Raw genomic sequence first — 19,478 nt, forward strand, 5'->3', positions numbered from 1 at the left:
ACTTTCTAAATTCTGATCCTAACACGTTCCTATTACGGTCATAATATGATACGCTGTAGTAGGTAGAGTCTTTTATACAAATCTATCTTTAGGTATATAAAATCATTATATGGTGAAGGTCATACATTTCGTTCCCTTATGAATTCTCTTTGAACGTTTTTCTTGGTTTTTTCCGACGTAAAACGTCGTTTATCTTTAATAGTTTTTTCGTAGACACAAGTTCTGTGAAGGTCAAATATCAATCACACTGTTGTTGAGTTGTAAACGTATAATTTCCGTTTTGTTTTATATGTATTGAATAAAAAACCAGTATCTATTGTAATATTTTGACCTTAGTTTTTACAGACGAACGGCAAGTTGTGAACGGCAGAGGCTACTTCAGCCGTCGCCACATGTCGACCGGCACCTTAAGAAACCGAATGGTATCAGCGTTCTGCGATTATTTTTCTTTTTGTCATTGCGTACTAAGACCCCTGTAGAACCGCCATCCTGTTACAAATGACCCAATGAATGAATGATGATGGTCAGAACGCTGATACCGGATACCTTAAGATACTGTAATATTTTATATTAGAGAATCTTAACATAAAATATTATAGTATCTTCACCGTGTGTGACGAGCTTAATTCTCGTGTCAAAATTTGTTACCAAAAAGTTTCTTGTGTTTATTTTGTAAGTCTGAAAATAAATAAATAACTATCACAACCCTAACTGTCATTTCAAACAAAGTTCATCAGCTAATTTATTATGTTCTCTATAAATATCTAATTTTAAATTATAAAATTTTTAAATGTGAATTGTAATACCTATAGCTTTAGATAACTGAACTGTATCGCATTGTAATAATAATAATTGTACACATTTTGTTGGGTTGCGATCTGCTCCTGAAATTAATGTTACGCTTATAGGCTCAACAAGATCGTGATCTGTTATGTGTATTCAATTTAAATAAATAAATAATAAACAATAATATATGAGATGTAAAATAAAACAAATATAGTAACAAAACAACAATTTATTCTATATAACATTACAATTTACACTTGTAAGACCTTCGCACCATCGCTCGGATTGCAAGTAAAGAAAGTTGGCTTCCCTTTGTACTGTGACAATACTTTCTTCTTTATTTCTTCAACAGAGTCCTTTTGTGCCTGAAAAAATATAATATTATAAAAACCTTAAAATATATGAGGATTTTACCCAGAAAAAGGGATATGATTTTCGAGTGTATGAATTTTTAGTTTAAATTTAGCGGGAAAATTGTCTTCACTACATAGCTTAGTATAAAACAAAGTCGCTTTCTCTGTCCCTATGACCCTTTGTATGCTTAAATCTTTAAAACTACGCAACGGATTTTGATGCGGTTTTTTTAATAGATAGAGTGATTCAAGAGTAAGGTTTTAGTATATAATTTATTAGGTTTTAGACAAAACGGGCGAAACCGCGGGCGGTAAGCTAGTTAGATATAAATTTTATAAAGAATAGAAAAAATGTGTCTATAGATTCTATATTATTTATACTTTGTATTGTTAACTCTTGTTCTATAGATTGTACTAAAAAGTAATGGGCACTCTTTATAATGGGCAGCGTTAAACCAGCTAGAAATTAAAGACTTTTTAACGGATTTTAAACGCGATTCATTCATTATATTATTTTCCCGATGTTTCGAACACTTTACAGCGAGCGTGGTCGGTCGTGGTCGCGGTCGTGGAGCGCGTCTTCCTGAGATTCAGGATTCAATCTCAGGAACTACTGGGCCGATTTGAAAAATTCTTTCGGTCTTCAATAGCCCATTTATCGAGGAAGGCTATAAGGCTAAGAACTATAGGAGCAAAGCGATGCGGGTAAAACCGCGGAGCACAGCTAGTCTTTGATAGAATTTAATTATTTTTGTTTTGCAATTTTAATCGCGCATCTATATCACTACATAGTATAAAACAAAGTCGCTTTCTCTGTCCCTATGTCCCTTTGTATGATTAAATCTTTGAAACTGCGCAACGGATTTTGATGCGGTTTTTTTTAATAGATAGAGTGATTCAAGAGGAAGGTAGTATACAATTTATTAGGTTTTAGACAAAGCGGGCGAAGCCGCGGGCGATAAGCTAGTATTATATAAAAATGAAACCCGTTTTCCTTGGTCACGGATCACGCGTGAACGGGTAGACCGATTTCGATAATTCTTTTTTTATAATATTCCTTGAAGTACGAGGATGGTTCTTATGGAAAGGAAACATAAACATGTACCACGGGCGAAGCCGGGGCGGACCGCTGGTAATGGTCCGGGAGCCAGCAGCAGATTTTATGACCAAGTTCCTCTCAAGCGGTAATTAGTAAAATGCATCAAAGTATATTATTATGAAGCCTCGTGAACGTCAGCTGGAGCTCGGTTGGGGGGAAGAGCGGTTGTAGCCTCCCGTATCAGCTGACGGTTTTTCCACCAAGATACAGCCAGCTGACATATATATTTATCCACAGTTACATATAAGCTATCATCAGGTAAATTTTTGTTTGAGAGGAAATAACGGAAAATAAATTTTTCTTTAAATTTAACTTTCATGTTCGAGACACCAGCTGACGTATAATACACCATGTTGTAACCAGCTGACTATTTTTTTTCGTTGAGATATTGGGTTAGCTACAATTTGACAAATTTTTAGCTGAGAGGAAATGAATGAATGAATGTATTTTTTTTCCTATGTGCGTGGGAGGCTACAACCGCTCACCCCCCCAACCGAGCGCCAGCTGACGTTCACGAGGCTTTATAATACTATACTCTCATGCGTCTGACGAATTATCTCTTGAGAGGAAATAGTTAACCAAATTTGCACCTGGCTCCCTAACCATAAGCAATAAATCCACAATAATCCTCATTGTCATTGTTTGACTTTTCCTAGAACATTCGATAAAAATATGCTATTAATAATATATGAATAATATATTATTCAATGAAAAACTTAGTAAAGGAGATTATTAATTCAGTACGTATGTCTTTTTTTATTATTAAAACTGCGAGATATTCCAAAATCTATGATATAATATATATTATGATCATATTTTTTTCTGCTTTATTATAGAAATCGATAAGTTAGATAATACAGATGTTTTCCTATTTTAAGCTTTTCTTACAAATTTTGACCTAAGTATTTAGAACAGCTTACGGTAAAACACTAAAGCTACGAAGTTTGTAGACATTTCGTAGCATTACGTAGCAGCGCTACGCTATTATTACATAATATTGCAACTATAATTTTGTTGGTTTGTACGTATTAAAAAAATAATTTGAATTAATAATATTTATCGTTTGGCCTATTATTTATAATCAGTGTATTGTTAGTCTAAACATTGTATAATTTTAATTTACTTTCTGAATTTTTACTACACTTCGGAAGATATAGGAAATGTTTTTCTTTTATAGAATAATAAACAAAAATAAATAAAATAATCAAAAAACAGCCAAAAGCATTCTTGAATAACCTAAGGAAGCGACGAACAGGGAAGCGAACTGCAATACCTTTTTAGTAACATTTACTTTAACACTAAAAATAGAAAACGCAATAAAATGATGTTATCCTAAGAGATCCCGGAAAGAACATAAAGGCAAAGTTATCGACCCTTAATACGTGATGAAAATTTCAAGAATACAAACCGAACATGTCGAAAGCTTTGAAGAGAAAATTCAGACAAACTTAATATTATCTAGAATTGTGAAAATGCTAGAAGTATTTTAGAAAATTACACATGATTTTAACGGTCTTAAATACATAAATTATCTTTTAAACACGGTTTTTAAAGCTTCACTTCGTAACCATGATTAGTGTATCAAAAGTCAAAATCAAGTCAAAGTGGTTCAAAAGGAACTTGTAAGTATAATTATAATTATTTGTTAACTTTTAAACAACGCAGGAGAAGCCGCGGGCAAAACGTAGTTGTTAATAAAAAAGTTGTCGATTTCAATATACTTCGAGTTATATATAGAATCCAATTCAATATTTAAATGCACGCGTAATCCCGTCTATCTGTATGTCAGCTTTTCAGCGGATTATAGGTGAATCAATTTAGATATTTTTATGAGTATTCTAGTATAGTGATGCAACAGTTTTATCGTAATCTAGGATTTATCTAGTGAAAAATAACAACGTATATCCTGCAATGATCATGATGAAACATACATTCTAAAAATCCAATGTTTAGGCTACTTTTCCACCAAAGATATGCGAGGATACGTAGCGAGGGATGCGTTTTTAAAGAACCAATGTAATCGCGATATTTACCACGCCTCGATCAACACAGCTCTGGTTGAAACGGCTCAACGGTGCTAAGTTTTTGCGCATACAAAACAAGCGAAAGATGTGTTCGAGGTACGTTCGTAAGTTCTATAATTTTGAGCAATAGCAATATTCTCGCCCACACATGTCACATATTCACAGCACAGCTTGACATCCTCGCACATTATTGGTGGAAAAGCACCCTTATACTAAAAGATCGATTTGTGTATCATTGTGATTCGTTGAGGAATCTCTCTAAATATAATGAATTTAGTGTTATTATAAAATAAAAATATGAACCTATAAAGAATCCACAGGAGGTAAATTAAATTAATTTAAGAATGCTAGTTAGTTCTAAGAAGTTGTTAGTAATCGATACACGTGTTATGCCAGGAGGTACGGATTACACTTGTTATGGCTGGTTCATACTTTGATTAGTGCGAGTGCAGGTGATTAGTGCAGGTGTTTAGTAACTACGTGTGGACAGCGACTGTTTAGTGCAAGTGTTTAGTAGGCTGTGTAGTAAAGTGAATAGGCGTGTTCTATTTTTTTGCGAGTGGACTGCGAGTAGCCACGTCCCGCGCGCCCTCCCTTCCCCCTCACTCGCAGTGTGCCTGCCTAAACACGTCTGGACACGAGTGTTTAGTGTTTAGTGTTTAGCGTAGTGTGTAGCGTCGCGAATTGCACCATTGACCTGCACTCCCACTAATCACCTGCACTCGCAGTTGAATTGGACACTACTCGCACTACACACCTGCACTCGCACTAATCACCTGCACTCACACTAATCAAAGTGTGAACCAGCCATTAGACAAATAAGCTTTGTGATAAAAAAACAACAGAAAAGACATTATTATTGCCATAAAGTTACAAAGTACTTATTTTATGTTACTATCTGCCACACAATAAATCGTAAAAATGGTCCAGCTGTTTCCAAAACAATATACGAAAATATAATAATTGTTTTATTATATTTATTGTCCAGACACCTCACTTTTATAGATATTTATTACTAGATTTCCGCCCGCGGATTCGCCCGCGTTTTCAAAGGAAAACCCGCATAGTTCCCGTTCCCGTGGGATTTCCGGGATAAAAGCTATCCTATGTGTTAATCCAGGTTACCTTCTATATGTGTGCTAAATTTCATTGTAATCGGTTCTGTAGTATTTGCGTGAAAGAGTAACAAACACACACATACGACACACATATCCTCACAAACTTTCGCATTTATAATATTAGTAGGATTAGTAGGATTAAAACTAAATTTGTAGTAAATATAAAAGTATTCATATTAAATTTCAAAAACAAGAATGCCTCGAGCCATTGTGTCTGTGAGTCTTAATTATTTTGTATCAAGTTAAAATCTATATCATTCAATACATGCATGTGTAATGTTAAATATCAATGAACTATTTTAATTAAAACTTATATTTCATTGAACTGTTTAAATCAATTAAATTACAAGTCACTGCCACTTTCTTAATTATCTCATAGATGTTACTAGATGTAATATTTAAAGCAATTTATATGAAGCTAAAATATTTATTCTTTACTTGTCTACTTTTACTACGGTATCTCACGAAAAGCTGAAGCAAGCGGAACATTAAAATAACCTTATCGGTGCTGCATTTTCGAGTTTTTATTAGAGATGCACCGAATATTCGGTTCCTATCCGGTATCTGTCTTAAGGTGATCACTATGGTCAAAACCGAAAAACACCTTATACATATTGAATTTTGTTGAGGACTGTTGGTACGATTGTCTTAAAAAAAATATATGTGATACTCAAGGATATAATAAACAAAGTGTATTGTTTACTTTTCAGTTTAGAACGGCCTAAACATAAAAAAAATACATACAAATCAACCCCTTTTTGAACATAAAACGCATTTTGTTAGGAAAACGGCTACATATTTATACATGAAATTTATAGGTACCAAAAAATATGTTATGATATTTGTAACAATTTGTATTGATTGTTTTTTCAATTTTCATTATTATCGTTAAATTATCAAGAAAAAACTCGAATTTATAATAAAACCCACATAAAACCTCACCTCTATTGCATATTTTCGACGAAATTTGACGGTGTCAGTTCGACTCGGACGGGGGACTGTACGTGCGGTTTTTTTTGCAAAATAACGCTAAAATTCACCGAATTGAATGTTTTGTTAAATTAAACCAGATTGTAATAGGTATTTACATGAGCAGTTCATGAAATGAAAGTTAAAAATAGGTATGTAAAGATATAAAAATCTGTTTGTAAATTAGTTTTGTTTTTGAAAGGCGTCATTGAATAATATCCAGTGTTGATAATTTTTGACAGTAAAATATTATCAGAAAACACATACCTATAAAACAGTAACCAGACTTTCCCTGTGCCTTGAATATTTTTTAAAAAAGATTAATTGCTGTTCTATCGTATATTTTAAGGGTCCAAAACAATCCAAAGCCAGGAGATACTGACACAAAATTTTGGGTCATTTGTAACAGGATGCCGGTTCTACAGTGTTCTTAGTACGCAATGACAAAAAGAAAAATCATGGTCAGAACAGTGGTACCGGCAGACTAGTCGCGTGGGCGTTAGTCGAACTCGTCGGATAAATAACGGAAGGCAAACGATTTGTAACACAAAAATTTTAGGATTTACCGATAGCCCATAAAAAAGAAGTAGGCGGTAGTTTCATGCCATACTTTTCCGGTGTAATTTACAGCCCACAATACCGACGTGAATGCGTTGATTTAAAAAAAAAATTCAACCATTTGTACCAGGCTAATTTTTGCACAGGTAATCATCGTCCAGTAGTCATGTACGAAAATCGCCATGCCATACTTTTCAGACAGTTCCAAATGGTCGCCATACCGCCGAAAATCAGCAATTTTGTTTATATTGTATAAAATCATTTAATTTTATATTATTGTATAAAATCGTAGGAAAGTCAAAACTGACATAAACGTATAGCAACATTTTTAGCCGACGCCATTATAGGACGAAATTCTCAATTCAACTGAATTTTTTGTTGGTTCCGTTACCTCCGCACTTTTAACTGGGTGAACCGATGATTTCTTCTACACTAATATTATAAAGAGAAAAACTTTGTTTGTTTGTTTGTTTGATTGTAATGAATAGGCTCATAAACTACTGGACCGATTTTAAAAATTCTTTCACCATTCAAAAGCTACATTATCCACGAGTAATATAGGATAGGTTTTATCCTGGAAATTCCTCGGGAACGGGAACTATGCGAGTTTTTCTTTGAAACCGCGGGCGGAGCCGCCGGCGGAAAGCTAGTGATTCATAAAAATATAAATTATATAACAATAATTCCTTTGCAGTGACTCTCCGAGGAAAAAAGAAATAGATTCGTGTTACAAATTTTAAAATCATACATAGAACATTTCCATCGACAAGGTTTTCTGGTATTTTTAATCTACCGCCTGACAACTTAACCTCCCCTCCAGTTGGTTAGTTGACAGTCGATCGCTTACATTTTTTGAAGAGACGATCAGCGAGCCAATTGATCTTAAACAGCTGACCAGTGCGGTCTATAAGTGCCATAGCCGTGCCTTGTGATTTATGTAAGACTAGCTTTCCGCCCCCGGCTTCGCCCGCGCAGTCAAAGAAAAGCCCTCATAGTTCCCGTGGGATTTCCGGGATAAAACCTATCCAAAGTCCCGGGGTAAAAAGTAGCCTATGTCCTTTCTCGGGTATCAAAATATCTCCATACCAAATTTCATGCAAATTGGTTCAGTAGTTTAGGCGTGATTGAGTAACAGACAGACAGACAGAGTTACTTTCGCATTTATAATATTAGTATGGATTTAAGAAAACTATCAAGTGAATGTACCAAGTGAAGGAATAATAAAATATGAATTGTCACGAAGGCGTTTTTATTCTACAACCCAACATTCAAATTAGGATTTAAAAAATTAACCCCGAACTAACTACAAAATACATAACAAGTCGAAAAAAACGTGATTTCTTGTCCGTTCCCCTATTTTTTTTCGGTGTGTGTAGGTTGCATGCATATATTCCTACTAGGTATGAAGAGATATACAGAGAACGCTAAATATATTTGCCTGGTCACCATTACCATTCGATACACCATGACATGGTAGAGGCCGTTCTATAGAATTACGTCAAATAATGTACTCCATCTTTTATATCTCTGTAGGTGAGATGTTCTCCACCCTAGCCATCATCAGGTCTCCAGAATATAGTAGAGTCCGTGTTGAATAAAATTAATTTCTAAATCGGTGTTTTCTTAACTGTTCCCCACTCTAGAACTTATAATTACTTGCTTAGTCATCTTAAGGTCTCCAGAATGGATCATGTAGTAGAGACTTTGCTTATAACGGCTAATGTTGAAAGATGAGTCTTCCTACATTACATTTACAACATACATAGTACACAATATTTACTATTCATAAATGTAATATGTTACTGCCTCTCAGAGAAAACATAAATTAGGTAGAAACCACTAACACATTACGATACTATACGATACAGTATACAATTCCATAATCTTTGGTCACTTTTACTTCAACAACGATGTATATTTATAGAGGGCGGTTAAAAAAACAAATTCAAATGTAGTGACAGAATCATTAAGGTCGTTGAACCGTGTAATTGCCTTAAGCGGCCCTTTTTTACTATCCGGCCGGATACCGGATGGTAATGTACTATCAGGCCGGATACCGGATAGTAAACTTGGTAGATTTTATAAATATACTCTAAATAAAGACACAGTTGTAATTGAAGCTTTTTATTATTTTTAACGAATTTTTTTTTTTGACGAAATCGTTTCGTGCTGACTGACACGATAAAAGTGTCTCTACCAAGAACTGTGACCGCGCGAACGTTCACTACGAAACAAGTCCTGCACCTGCACGGCGCGGGCGGCGTGCCGGTGCGCGACACGCACCTACGAAACTCAAAATGCCGCCGGCCGAATATATTCGGCGGCCGGATACCGAACATTCGGCTGGTGGTCAGGCCGAACATCCGGTATCCGGTATCTGGCCAAACAACTATTCGTTGCATCTCTAGACTTTTTATAACACATAAAAATTACATCATAAACTATTAAAACTTCAGTCAAAATTCATATCTTTGAGGACGGTAGATTATATTATCAAAAATTAAAATAAAATTTCTTTACCAATGCGATCATACAGCCCCCAGAATCGCCCCCAGTCATCCTAGCCCCATACACCCCGGAACAAGACCTCACAATTTGGACCAGTTCGTCCAATTCCCTTATACTGTTACCACAAATTAAGTAAAATTTTCTTACCAACGCGATCATACAGCCTCCAAAACCGCCCCCAGTCATCCTAGCCCCATACACCCCGGGACAAGACCTCACTATTTGGACCAGTTCGTCCAATTCAGGACAGGACACTTCCATGAGCTTGCTGAGGGAATCGTGTGACTCGTAGAATAGTTGCCCAACCTAATAGAAACACGTTTTTAACAACTATAATAACTAACAAACATATAAACTTTCACATATTAATTTTATTAACTCGCTTTTTTAGCTTCAGCTATATGTTTGTATGTAACCGATATACGGACAGATTTAATTCAAAGTTTGTACACTTATCTAGGATCTGTAATAAAATGGCACTCGGGGACTGCCGCGGTAAAGCTATTGCATGCTATGCCTTCAAGCCACACCTCCGAGCCCGTCGGAGTGGGGAGCGTGAGGTTTTTCGTTACGGAATTTCTGGATTCGGTCCCCGCGCTCAAGGCCCGCGATAGAAGCTATGCAATAGCTAAATAAAATTTATTAGCAACTTCAAATATAACATTACAATATTGCTCTGCCTTCTGAACTAGGTAATTAACCTGTATCTCAGAAGACAGTACCTTCCCTTACAAATTCCATATTGCATTATATTTGGCAAGTTAACAAAATAAATTTTAGTTCATAAATTATAAAATACACTAGCGGTCCGCCCCGGCTTCGCCCGTGGTACCTACAACTGTCATGTTTAAACTATCCTATCTCTCAAGTTGGATCGAACTGCACATGGTGTGCGAATTTTATTATAATCGGTTAAGTGGTTTAGGAGTCCATTGAGGACAAACATTGTGACACGAGATTTATATATATTAAGATGATAGTATCTAAAGTCGGTTACATACAAACATACAGGTGAATAGAGGTTTGGATGTTTGTTAGTCAACAGGGCCAAATAATAATCGAACGTATTCTAACGAAATTAGGCAGTGTTTCATCAAATATTATTTTTACTTTAACATTCCTTTAAAGTTTAATTTTCCTGTTCCGCAAGTAATTATTTACTGAAATTTACGTTTAATAAACAGAATATTATCATTGAAATTCCTGTTTATAATTATTCTCGGAATTAGTTCCGCGAAATTTTGAGGAATTAGTTGAAATTTTCGCATTTCTTGCTTATAACGCGTTTGCCAGATCATCATAATATTATGAACCTGGATTTCCAATATCACATAGTTAACGATTTATAAGCTGTTTAAAGTTACTTTCAAAATCTTGAATCAAAAAAGAAATACCTCACAAATAATAAAAAAGAGCGTGTGTGTCAGAAGTGAAACCTTTTTGATAAGATTCAAAGATACCAAAATCGTCGCCATACTCCATGATGTGACGGTAATGCTAAACGCATCCTTGAAATTATACTTTTAACGGGCTTGAGAAGTTTCAATTCAAAAATACAACATAATAAAAATGTAGTAAAAGATACGCAATAATATCATCACTACATAGTATAAAACAAAGTCGCTTTCACTGTCCCTATGTCCCTATGTATGCTTAAATCTTTAAAACTACGCAACGTATTTTGATGCGGTTTTTTTAATAGATAGAGTGATTCAAGAGGAAGGTTTTAGTATATAATTTATTATGTTTTAGACAAAGCGGGCGAAGCCGCGGGCGGAAAGCTAGTACGTAATAAAAATACGAAAGTAAAAGATAGTAAGAACACGACCTTAATATTTAAATATTGTTATGTACAACATTCTGACACACACACACAATAAAAAAATATAATAAAATAAAAAATCCAATAAAAGACCAGAACAAACTTAAAACACCTGCTTCCATGACCTAATTCTACTATTTCCAAGTTCCAACTTGATTTTTCCAGGAAGTTGCTAATACACAATCTAGAAACATAGTCTAAAGCTCATCACAATTTGTCTTAATCGTTTTTATTGTTAAAGTTAAATACCTACCTCTTTGAAATCCTTTAGCGGCAGCAAAGTTGCGGCCTTTTCCGTTCTGGCGATTTCATTTATTACGTGTTCTGCTCTTTTTACCACGTCCGGATCGGTTTTTAACCATTTTAGTTCTGGAAATAAAATACTGCTTTTTGAAGGTACAGTTATTTGGATGTTTGTTTATATGAGGATTTATATGTTAGTGTATATATGTGTTAAAAAAAAGGATTTAAAAACTGTGTTTGAATAAAGTAAGTGAAATTGGGTGTGTTTTATTTCATTCCTACATTTATTTATTCCAAACATATACGTAACCTTATGCCTAAAATAAAATTTAATAACCACTTCGTCTATTATCAGCTTACTTCAAGATGTTTTGCTAAGTTTCAAACTTTAACAAACAGCATTTGCTTCCAATTTCCAAAAAATACAAAACGTATCCATATAAGTAATATTAAAAAAATTAAATTAATTTTTTTCTTTCTTTTAATAATTATTTTTGCTAGGTATAATCTTAGAGCGTATACGCACTATGCGGGTAGCCGCATTGCGGGTAGCCGTCCGGCTGACCGCAAGCACAATATTATGTACGTAATATTCATTTCTATGCGCACTGCGATGCGGCTACCGCAGACCGCACAGTGCGCATAGAAATGAATATTACGTACATAATAATTGTGCTTGCGGTCAGCCGGACGGCTACCCGCAATGCGGCTACCCGCATAGTGCGTATACGCTCTTAGGCCGGTTGCAGAGCTTCACCGACCATCAGTGCGTACGTCAGTCGCGCTTGTCATATGTATGGAAATTCGCGTGCGTATGGTCGGTCTAGCTATGAACGGTTTATGAATTTCCATACATATGACAAGCGCGACTGACGTACGCACTGATGGTCGGTGAAGCTCTGCAACCGGCCTTAGAGTATAATAATACAGAAGACTAAGATTGGATCCCTGGAGACTCATTAAAATTCTTAATATAGAGAAAATTGGCTTGTAAACAAAATTAAAAATTGATTGGTCAGAGAATAAAATCTCTCCCATACCATAGTGAGACCATACTAAATTTTACCGAAAATTCCAAAAAGAATACAAAATTATAAAAAATAATGCTGAAAAAATTGCATTGCATTTTAATTTTGCAAATTATCGCACATTTGTATAAGATGAATATTACATATTATTATTTCAAATTCAAACTCAAAAATTTCTTTATTCAATTCTGGAATCACTTTTGAATCGACATAACATACTTTTAACATTTACCACCGATTCGGAAAGCAGTATCAATGGAGAAGAACCGACATGAAACTCCATAGTTACTCTTTTAATATTTCACATTATTATAAAGCCGATGACATAGTTGTCCTTATATGTTTCATGGAAATTCATACAATTTACACTATAACTGAAATCACCAAAACAAATACATGTGTTATTCAACAGAATACAAATGAGAACTTCATAATTAAAACATAATTAACAATGCTCTCTTTGAATCTATAAAATTTATGCGAAATTTAAATGCATTGTTAATCTATCACGTTTTAATATGGGATGAGAATATATATATTTGTTTTCTCGATAAAACAATTATAAGTTTATTTATTTATTTTTATTTACTGACGATAGTAGAACGTGACAACGTCCGATTGTGCTTCTTTGTCGCTCGATCCGCGCTCTCGCTCGCACTTCAAGCCTTACACGGAACGCCTCAGAGCGAGGTAACGCCGCATGAGCCATGTTTTTTCGTGCGTGCAGCCGGCTTTATCGAATTATAAGACGTTGTTTCGTCAAAATATTTTTATTGTTTCTTAATTAAAATAATGCATGTTATCTACATTAAAAATGGTCATTTTGTATTATATTGCAGTCAATAAATTGTGTTTACAAGATTTTTTTTACAATTTTAATATGCCTGATGTTCTGAATATTTAGATTCGAAAATTTCAAAAGAGCTTGAATGTATAGGAATAGCAATTAATTTTTAAATTACTCCCGTTATTTAACATAATATATCAATGGGCTAGTTTGTTGTGTGTTATTCCAAGTTATCCTCTATAATATGTGTGCTAAATTTCATTGTAATCGGTTCAGTAGTATTTGCGTGAAAGAGTAACAATCACACACACATACACACAGACACACACATCCTCACAAACTTTCGCATTTATAATATTAGTAGGATGAACCATTGTAAAATAAAATTACTCACAACTCAAGGAACTTTTTTAGCAACAGCAATTTTTTTTTTTTTTTTTTCGTTATGGCAAGAAGATAACCATTTGCCAGTGTCAAGTTAAAGGTAGGGAAACCATACACGGGAAAATAGGGTAGGACGATAGCAAGATGATCAAAAGAGTTTAGGAAAAAAAAAATTAATACATACTTACATTATGATAATACTTATTTACATAACTTAAATAGATTAAATGGAAATTAATTAACATTACAATTTGATATTATTGCTACATATAAAATTAGATATATTACTCAGATATTTTTTAGGGTACATAAATAGATAGGACATACGAGTAGGAAGAGGAACGTTTGAGGATATTAAGGAATTATAAAAGGAAGAATGGTCGTATAGAGAGCAAGAGAAAAATATGTGGTCTATATTTCCCTCGCCCTCTCCACACTCACAAACTTCAGTATTTAACACACCAATTCTGGCTAAATGACTAGGTATACACATATGTCCAATTCTCATGCGACTTATTGAAGATATAACTAATTTATTGGCTTCAACACCAACAAACCAAGGCTTTATTGGTATTGTCGGTTGGATTCTATAATAATTCCTTCCCTTACATTGCCCAGTATCTGACCAAACCGTATTCCACGTTTCAAAGAGATATCGCTTCGGTAAGTTTAGCAGGTCATGAGAATAGTTCATGTATGGAAACATATCTCCACACTGCACCGCATCCTTGGCCAAGCTATCAGCCCTATCATTTCCTTGGATTCCACGATGGCTCGGGATCCAAGCAAAAGTTACCAGGTAACCCAGATTAATGCATTCATGTAACTTATTTTTGATTTGAAAAATAACAGGGTAAAATGGTTTATTGTAAAAAGAATATTTATCTAAGCATTGCAGAGAACTCATTGAATCAGAAAAAATTACAGATTTAGGTAGTTTCATTAATTTAATATATTCTAATGCTTTTAGGAGCCCAAAGCACTCTCCAGTAAAGACTGAAGACTCCGGCGGTAGCTTGATCTTTTGTGTAATCTTATATTGAACGTGAAATATACCAACTCCAACACAACTATCATTTGATGATTTAGATGCATCAGTGAAAATATGATGCCAATTACGCCACTCCCTATCGACATTAAACCTAAAGTTTGCATTTGAATCCGTATCATTCTTATTGATTCCAATATTGTATTTTATAATTGGTTTGATCAAAAGGCACTTAAAGTTAAATGCATACAGCGGTAAAACTGGCGACTGAAAAATACTTGTTGACATTGAAATTAATTTACGGTAACTTATAACTAAACAAGGTATTGACTTATTTTTCCAGAAAGAAGACGTACTTATCCGATCGTTTAACATTTTTAATTTGTCTATTAATGGATGGTTGGAGAATTGTACTATACGGAACAAAAACCTATCAGATAAATATTGCCTTCTGATTTTCAGTGGAGGATCTCCACATTCAACCTGAAGGGCATTAATAGGGCTCGATTTCATTGCACCTAATACGATTCGCAGAGCCTTAGCTTGGATTTGATCTAATTTTTTAAGTGCCGTTACGTTACCGCTTTCTAACAAGAACGTTCCGTAGTCCAGAATACTACGAATCAAAGCATTATACACCAATTTCATACAAAAAGGGTGGGCACCCCACCAAACTCCGGAAAGACACCTTAACAAGTTTAATATATTTTCACATTTTGAGCATATATACTCGACGTGATAAGTACCAGCCATTTTGCTATCTAATAACACGCCCAAAAATTTTGTATGATTTTGGAGTGGTATCTGTTTCCCATTAAAACTAATATAAACCCTAGGAACTATCCGCAATCTCGTAAAAACTACAGCGACACTTTTGTCTACAGAAACATCTAATCCATTTTTATCTAGCCAAGACTTAAGCTCGACCAGACCTTTATTTAAAAAATTACAAGCTGAATCTAAACTAAAATCTATAGTGTATAATACAACATCATCAGCATACTGAAGAATGTTAATGCTATTATTAAATGAATCAGCTAAATCGTGCGTATAAATATTATATAATAGAGGGCTTAAGACCGACCCTTGAGGAAGACCCTTACTCGTGGTACGTTGAAAATGGACGGATTCATCAATATTTAAAACAATATATCTCTCCTCTAATAAAGAAATAATAAAATTAATTAAAACGTCTGGAATACCAAGTCTGATAAGTTTCTGTTGTAGGATGGTGATAACCACATTGTCATATGCTGAGCGAATATCAACAAACGCAGCAACAACATGTTGATTATCCGAAAAAGCAATATTGATATCTGAAGTAAGTATGGAGATGTTGTCAATGGCGCTTTTCGCCTTACGGAATCCGAATTGGCTATTCGATAAAAAATTGTTATGTTCCAAATACCACTCCAGTCGATTTTTTATTAAATGCTCTGAAATTTTGCAAAGGACAGACGATAAAGCCACTGGTCTATATGATGATACCTCACTCGAAGATTTATTTGGTTTCAAAATAGGTATAATTTCTTGAGATTTCCAAGACCGTGGAATTTTCCCAGAAATCATAATTAAATTTATGAGGTCCAGATAATATTTAAGACTAATTTCTGATAGGTGAGATAAAAAGGAATACGGGATCCCGTCCATACCCGGCGCGGAATCTTTAACACTTGAAAGAACTCCTTTGAGTTCCTCTAAAAGAAATGGAGATCCTATTACAGAGCTATAATTGTGGTCTGAAGGGGAGACAATAGGTAAGGGTTTTTCAATATACTCTGGGGCCGTAGATGGAGCTAGATTATCCATAAATTTATGAGCTAAATCCTTAGAAATTACAGATGTTTGTTCTCTGAAAGCAGATCGGAAACGTCTAATATTTTTCCACACTTCACTTGGACAAGTCTCGGGGGATAATGACGAACAAAAAGATTTCCAACCTTCTTGTTTTTTCTTCTTAAGAAGTGATCGAGTAAAGTTAATAGCTTCAGAGAGGTTATCAAAATTAATACCGGACATGTCATCTGCATAAATTCTTTCCATACGCTTCCTTTCTTTGACTGCATCACTACATTCATTATCCCACCACGGTGGGGAAGGAATTTTCAAACTTTTAGTAGATTTATGTCGGAAAGTTTCATCGGCAACTTCAATCAATATTTTAGCAAGATGTTCAGAGCACGTCTCTTCATTACCTGCATGACTTTCAGGAAGATTTATAATACGTAAATCAACCTTTTCTCTAAACTTATCCCAATTGGCATTGTTCAATTGGTACCTCAACCTTGGCTTTCTTGTTGTGTTATTAGTATTTCCTATAGGAACTGACATTAATAGAGGGAAGTGATCACTGCCGAATGAAGATGCTAAAGGACGCCATGATATGGATGAAGCTAATCCTGGCGAGCAAAGAGAAAGATCTACCGCACTCAGATTTTCATTCATTCGCGTACGTCGTGTTGGTTCACCTGTGTTAAGTATACATAAATTATGCATGTCCATAATATCTAAAAGTTGCTCACCACTACTAGTAGTAATACCACTTCCCCAATATTGGTGTTGGGAATTAAAATCACCAAGCAGTAATAAAGGAGTAGAAATTGATGTTAATAGATTTTGTAAATAATTAAACGTTGATTCTGAATTATACGATATATAAATTGAAATGATTGAAATATTTTTAAAACTAATGCCAACACTATTTACATATTTATTATTGTGCGCTGGTAATATAAGACGTTTAAATTGTATAGACTTTTTGATGAGTATGGCAGCACCACCATACCCATCAATTCTGTCATCACGAATACAAACATAACCTGGAATTCTAAAATTGAGATTTGGTTTTAGCCAAGTCTCGCTAAGAGCGATTATAATAGGATCATGCTTATTTATAATATGAATTAAATCCGATTTCTTAGGAATTATGCTCCTGCAGTTCCACTGTATTATTTTGGAATCCATTATTATTACTTATGCTATCAATTAACTTATACAAAGTGGCAACGTTGGACGGTTTTAAAGTTTTATTTTTTAATAAAGTGTTTATTAAAGAAGTTATAATATCCATAATCTGAGATGTTTCGGTTTCATTATGGACCACTTGATATCCGCAGCCATTTTCAGGCGTAGGAATCTGAGCTTGTCTAATAATATCATTATGAGCAACTTTGTCATAACCCTTTATAGACTTAGGAGGCAATTTAGGTTTTAAATGAAAAGTTTTTTTGTATGAAGAATTTGTATTATTAACACTTATTCTGTTTGGGGTTGAATTAGAAGATGGTGCTATCAATACCTCGCTATATGATTTTGTAATTTGTGGGTAAAATTTGCTTGCCTCACCATAAGAAATATTTTTTTGAGCCATACATATTTTGATATCTTTTTGCCGTTTATACTCAGGACAGATTTTGTTAGAAGCATAATGGAAACCAGAACATAATAAGCATGACGCACAATCTTCTTCTACCGTACAAGTGTCGCCTGTGTGGTCTTGACCACACTTGTAACACCTAGGTTTGGATCGGCATATATTTTTAGTGTGACCGTATCTACAACATTGATAACATTGGACAGTAGGGAAAATATATAAGTTTACTGGCAAAGAGTTATAACAAACATAGACACGCTCAGGGAGAACTTGTCCGTCAAATGTTATAACGACTGATTGTGTAGGTTTCCAAGAAATAGTACCATTAACATTAACTTTATAATTTATCCTTCGGACCTTAATTATTTTACCACAACCTACTGGGGTGGACACATATTCTTTTACTTCCTCGGGGGACCACTCGGATGGAATGCCTTTAACAATACCAATTCTGGTAATATTGAATGATGGAATTTTTGCACTAAGATTAAAGCTACTCAAATTTTTATTTTTGACGAACTCATTAGCATCCTGTGCTGTTGTGAAAGCAACAATGCAACGGTTTCTGCCTATTTTTTTAATGCTACCAGACACAATGTTTTTTATGTTATTGTTCTTTAAAAACCTTCCAAAAGTAATGGGATGCAGAGTAGAGCCATCGCCGGGTGATGTTTCAGTTCTCTGTACATGAACAATATAAGGGAAGGAATCTGAAGGTACATATTCACACCGACTATCTTGTAATGCAACAGAGTCATGTAATTTAGGATTATTATTAGATCTATTTAGCTTATCACCAACATCAATATTTTCAGTGATCATTGATTCATTTGAATCTTTTGCATGCTTTCTATAGCGTCGTTTCTTTGGAGTACTCTCCAAATTCTGATCTAAGCATGTATTTGTAACAATTGGGATTGTTATGTAACTAGCTACCTCAGGACCGGGGGTAACCAGTCCCGGGGGAATAGGATCCGGAGGATCGTTCATAGAACAATCAGACCGAACCTTACCTCACGAAATTTAACTTTTTACATACTATAAATTAAATATATACAAAAACTTACCTAAATAAACACTAACTATACACAATTAATAAAAAATATACAATTATAAACTATATATACAAAACCAAACTCCACTGATCATATAAAAATTAATTATTTTAACTCAGCCAAGAAAAATTACACCCGCTTCATTCGAAGTTTCCCGCGCTTACCAACAGCAATTCTTGGAATTCAGGACGTTATTGTCAAGCGTTGCTAAGCAACCGGTTTAACAATAGATAGATAACATGTTATGCATGAAATTTGAATTATTCGTCCGTTGAAAAAACGGTTGACTGATAATTTCTACTTACTTTGATTTAACTGAAGCAAATATTTTGTAAGTAATTTCAGATGAATGTATGAATGAAATAATTAATGAAATGTACCTA

The 19,478-nt window shown here is 34.5% G+C and overlaps 2 protein-coding genes across 2 annotated transcripts in view; both read right to left on the reverse strand.

The window, feature by feature from the left end:
* Window positions 1-1,000: 1,000 nt before the first annotated feature.
* The window catches only part of LOC149486302 (galactokinase-like), a 34,390-nt gene continuing 15,912 nt past the window's right edge, over window positions 1,001-19,478 (reverse strand). The window contains exons 7-9 of the mRNA XM_089697736.1: window positions 11,491-11,606; window positions 9,563-9,721; window positions 1,001-1,151 (exon numbers count right to left, since the gene is read on the reverse strand). Of these exons, the coding sequence (XP_089553862.1) occupies window positions 1,038-1,151; window positions 9,563-9,721; window positions 11,491-11,606 (389 nt within the window). The 3' untranslated portion in view covers window positions 1,001-1,037. The remainder of the gene's footprint in view (window positions 1,152-9,562; window positions 9,722-11,490; window positions 11,607-19,478) is intronic.
* On the reverse strand, window positions 17,452-19,030 carry LOC149486303 (uncharacterized). Its single transcript, XM_089697871.1, has one exon. It carries the CDS (start codon window positions 19,028-19,030, stop codon window positions 17,585-17,587), a length of 1,446 nt encoding a protein of 481 aa, XP_089553997.1. The 3' UTR covers window positions 17,452-17,584.

The sequence above is a fragment of the Colias philodice genome, chromosome 8 (genome assembly GCF_061535455.1).
Source record: "Colias philodice isolate Cphi_HAF_F1 chromosome 8, ilColPhil1 Martin Lab GWU primary, whole genome shotgun sequence".
Taxonomy (NCBI): Eukaryota; Metazoa; Arthropoda; class Insecta; order Lepidoptera; family Pieridae; genus Colias; species Colias philodice.

Excerpts from the sequence above, each read along its gene's own strand:
- LOC149486303 (XM_089697871.1), bottom strand. The coding sequence starts at position 19,030 with ATGAACGATCCTCCGGATCCTATTCCCCCGGGACTGGTTACCCCCGGT.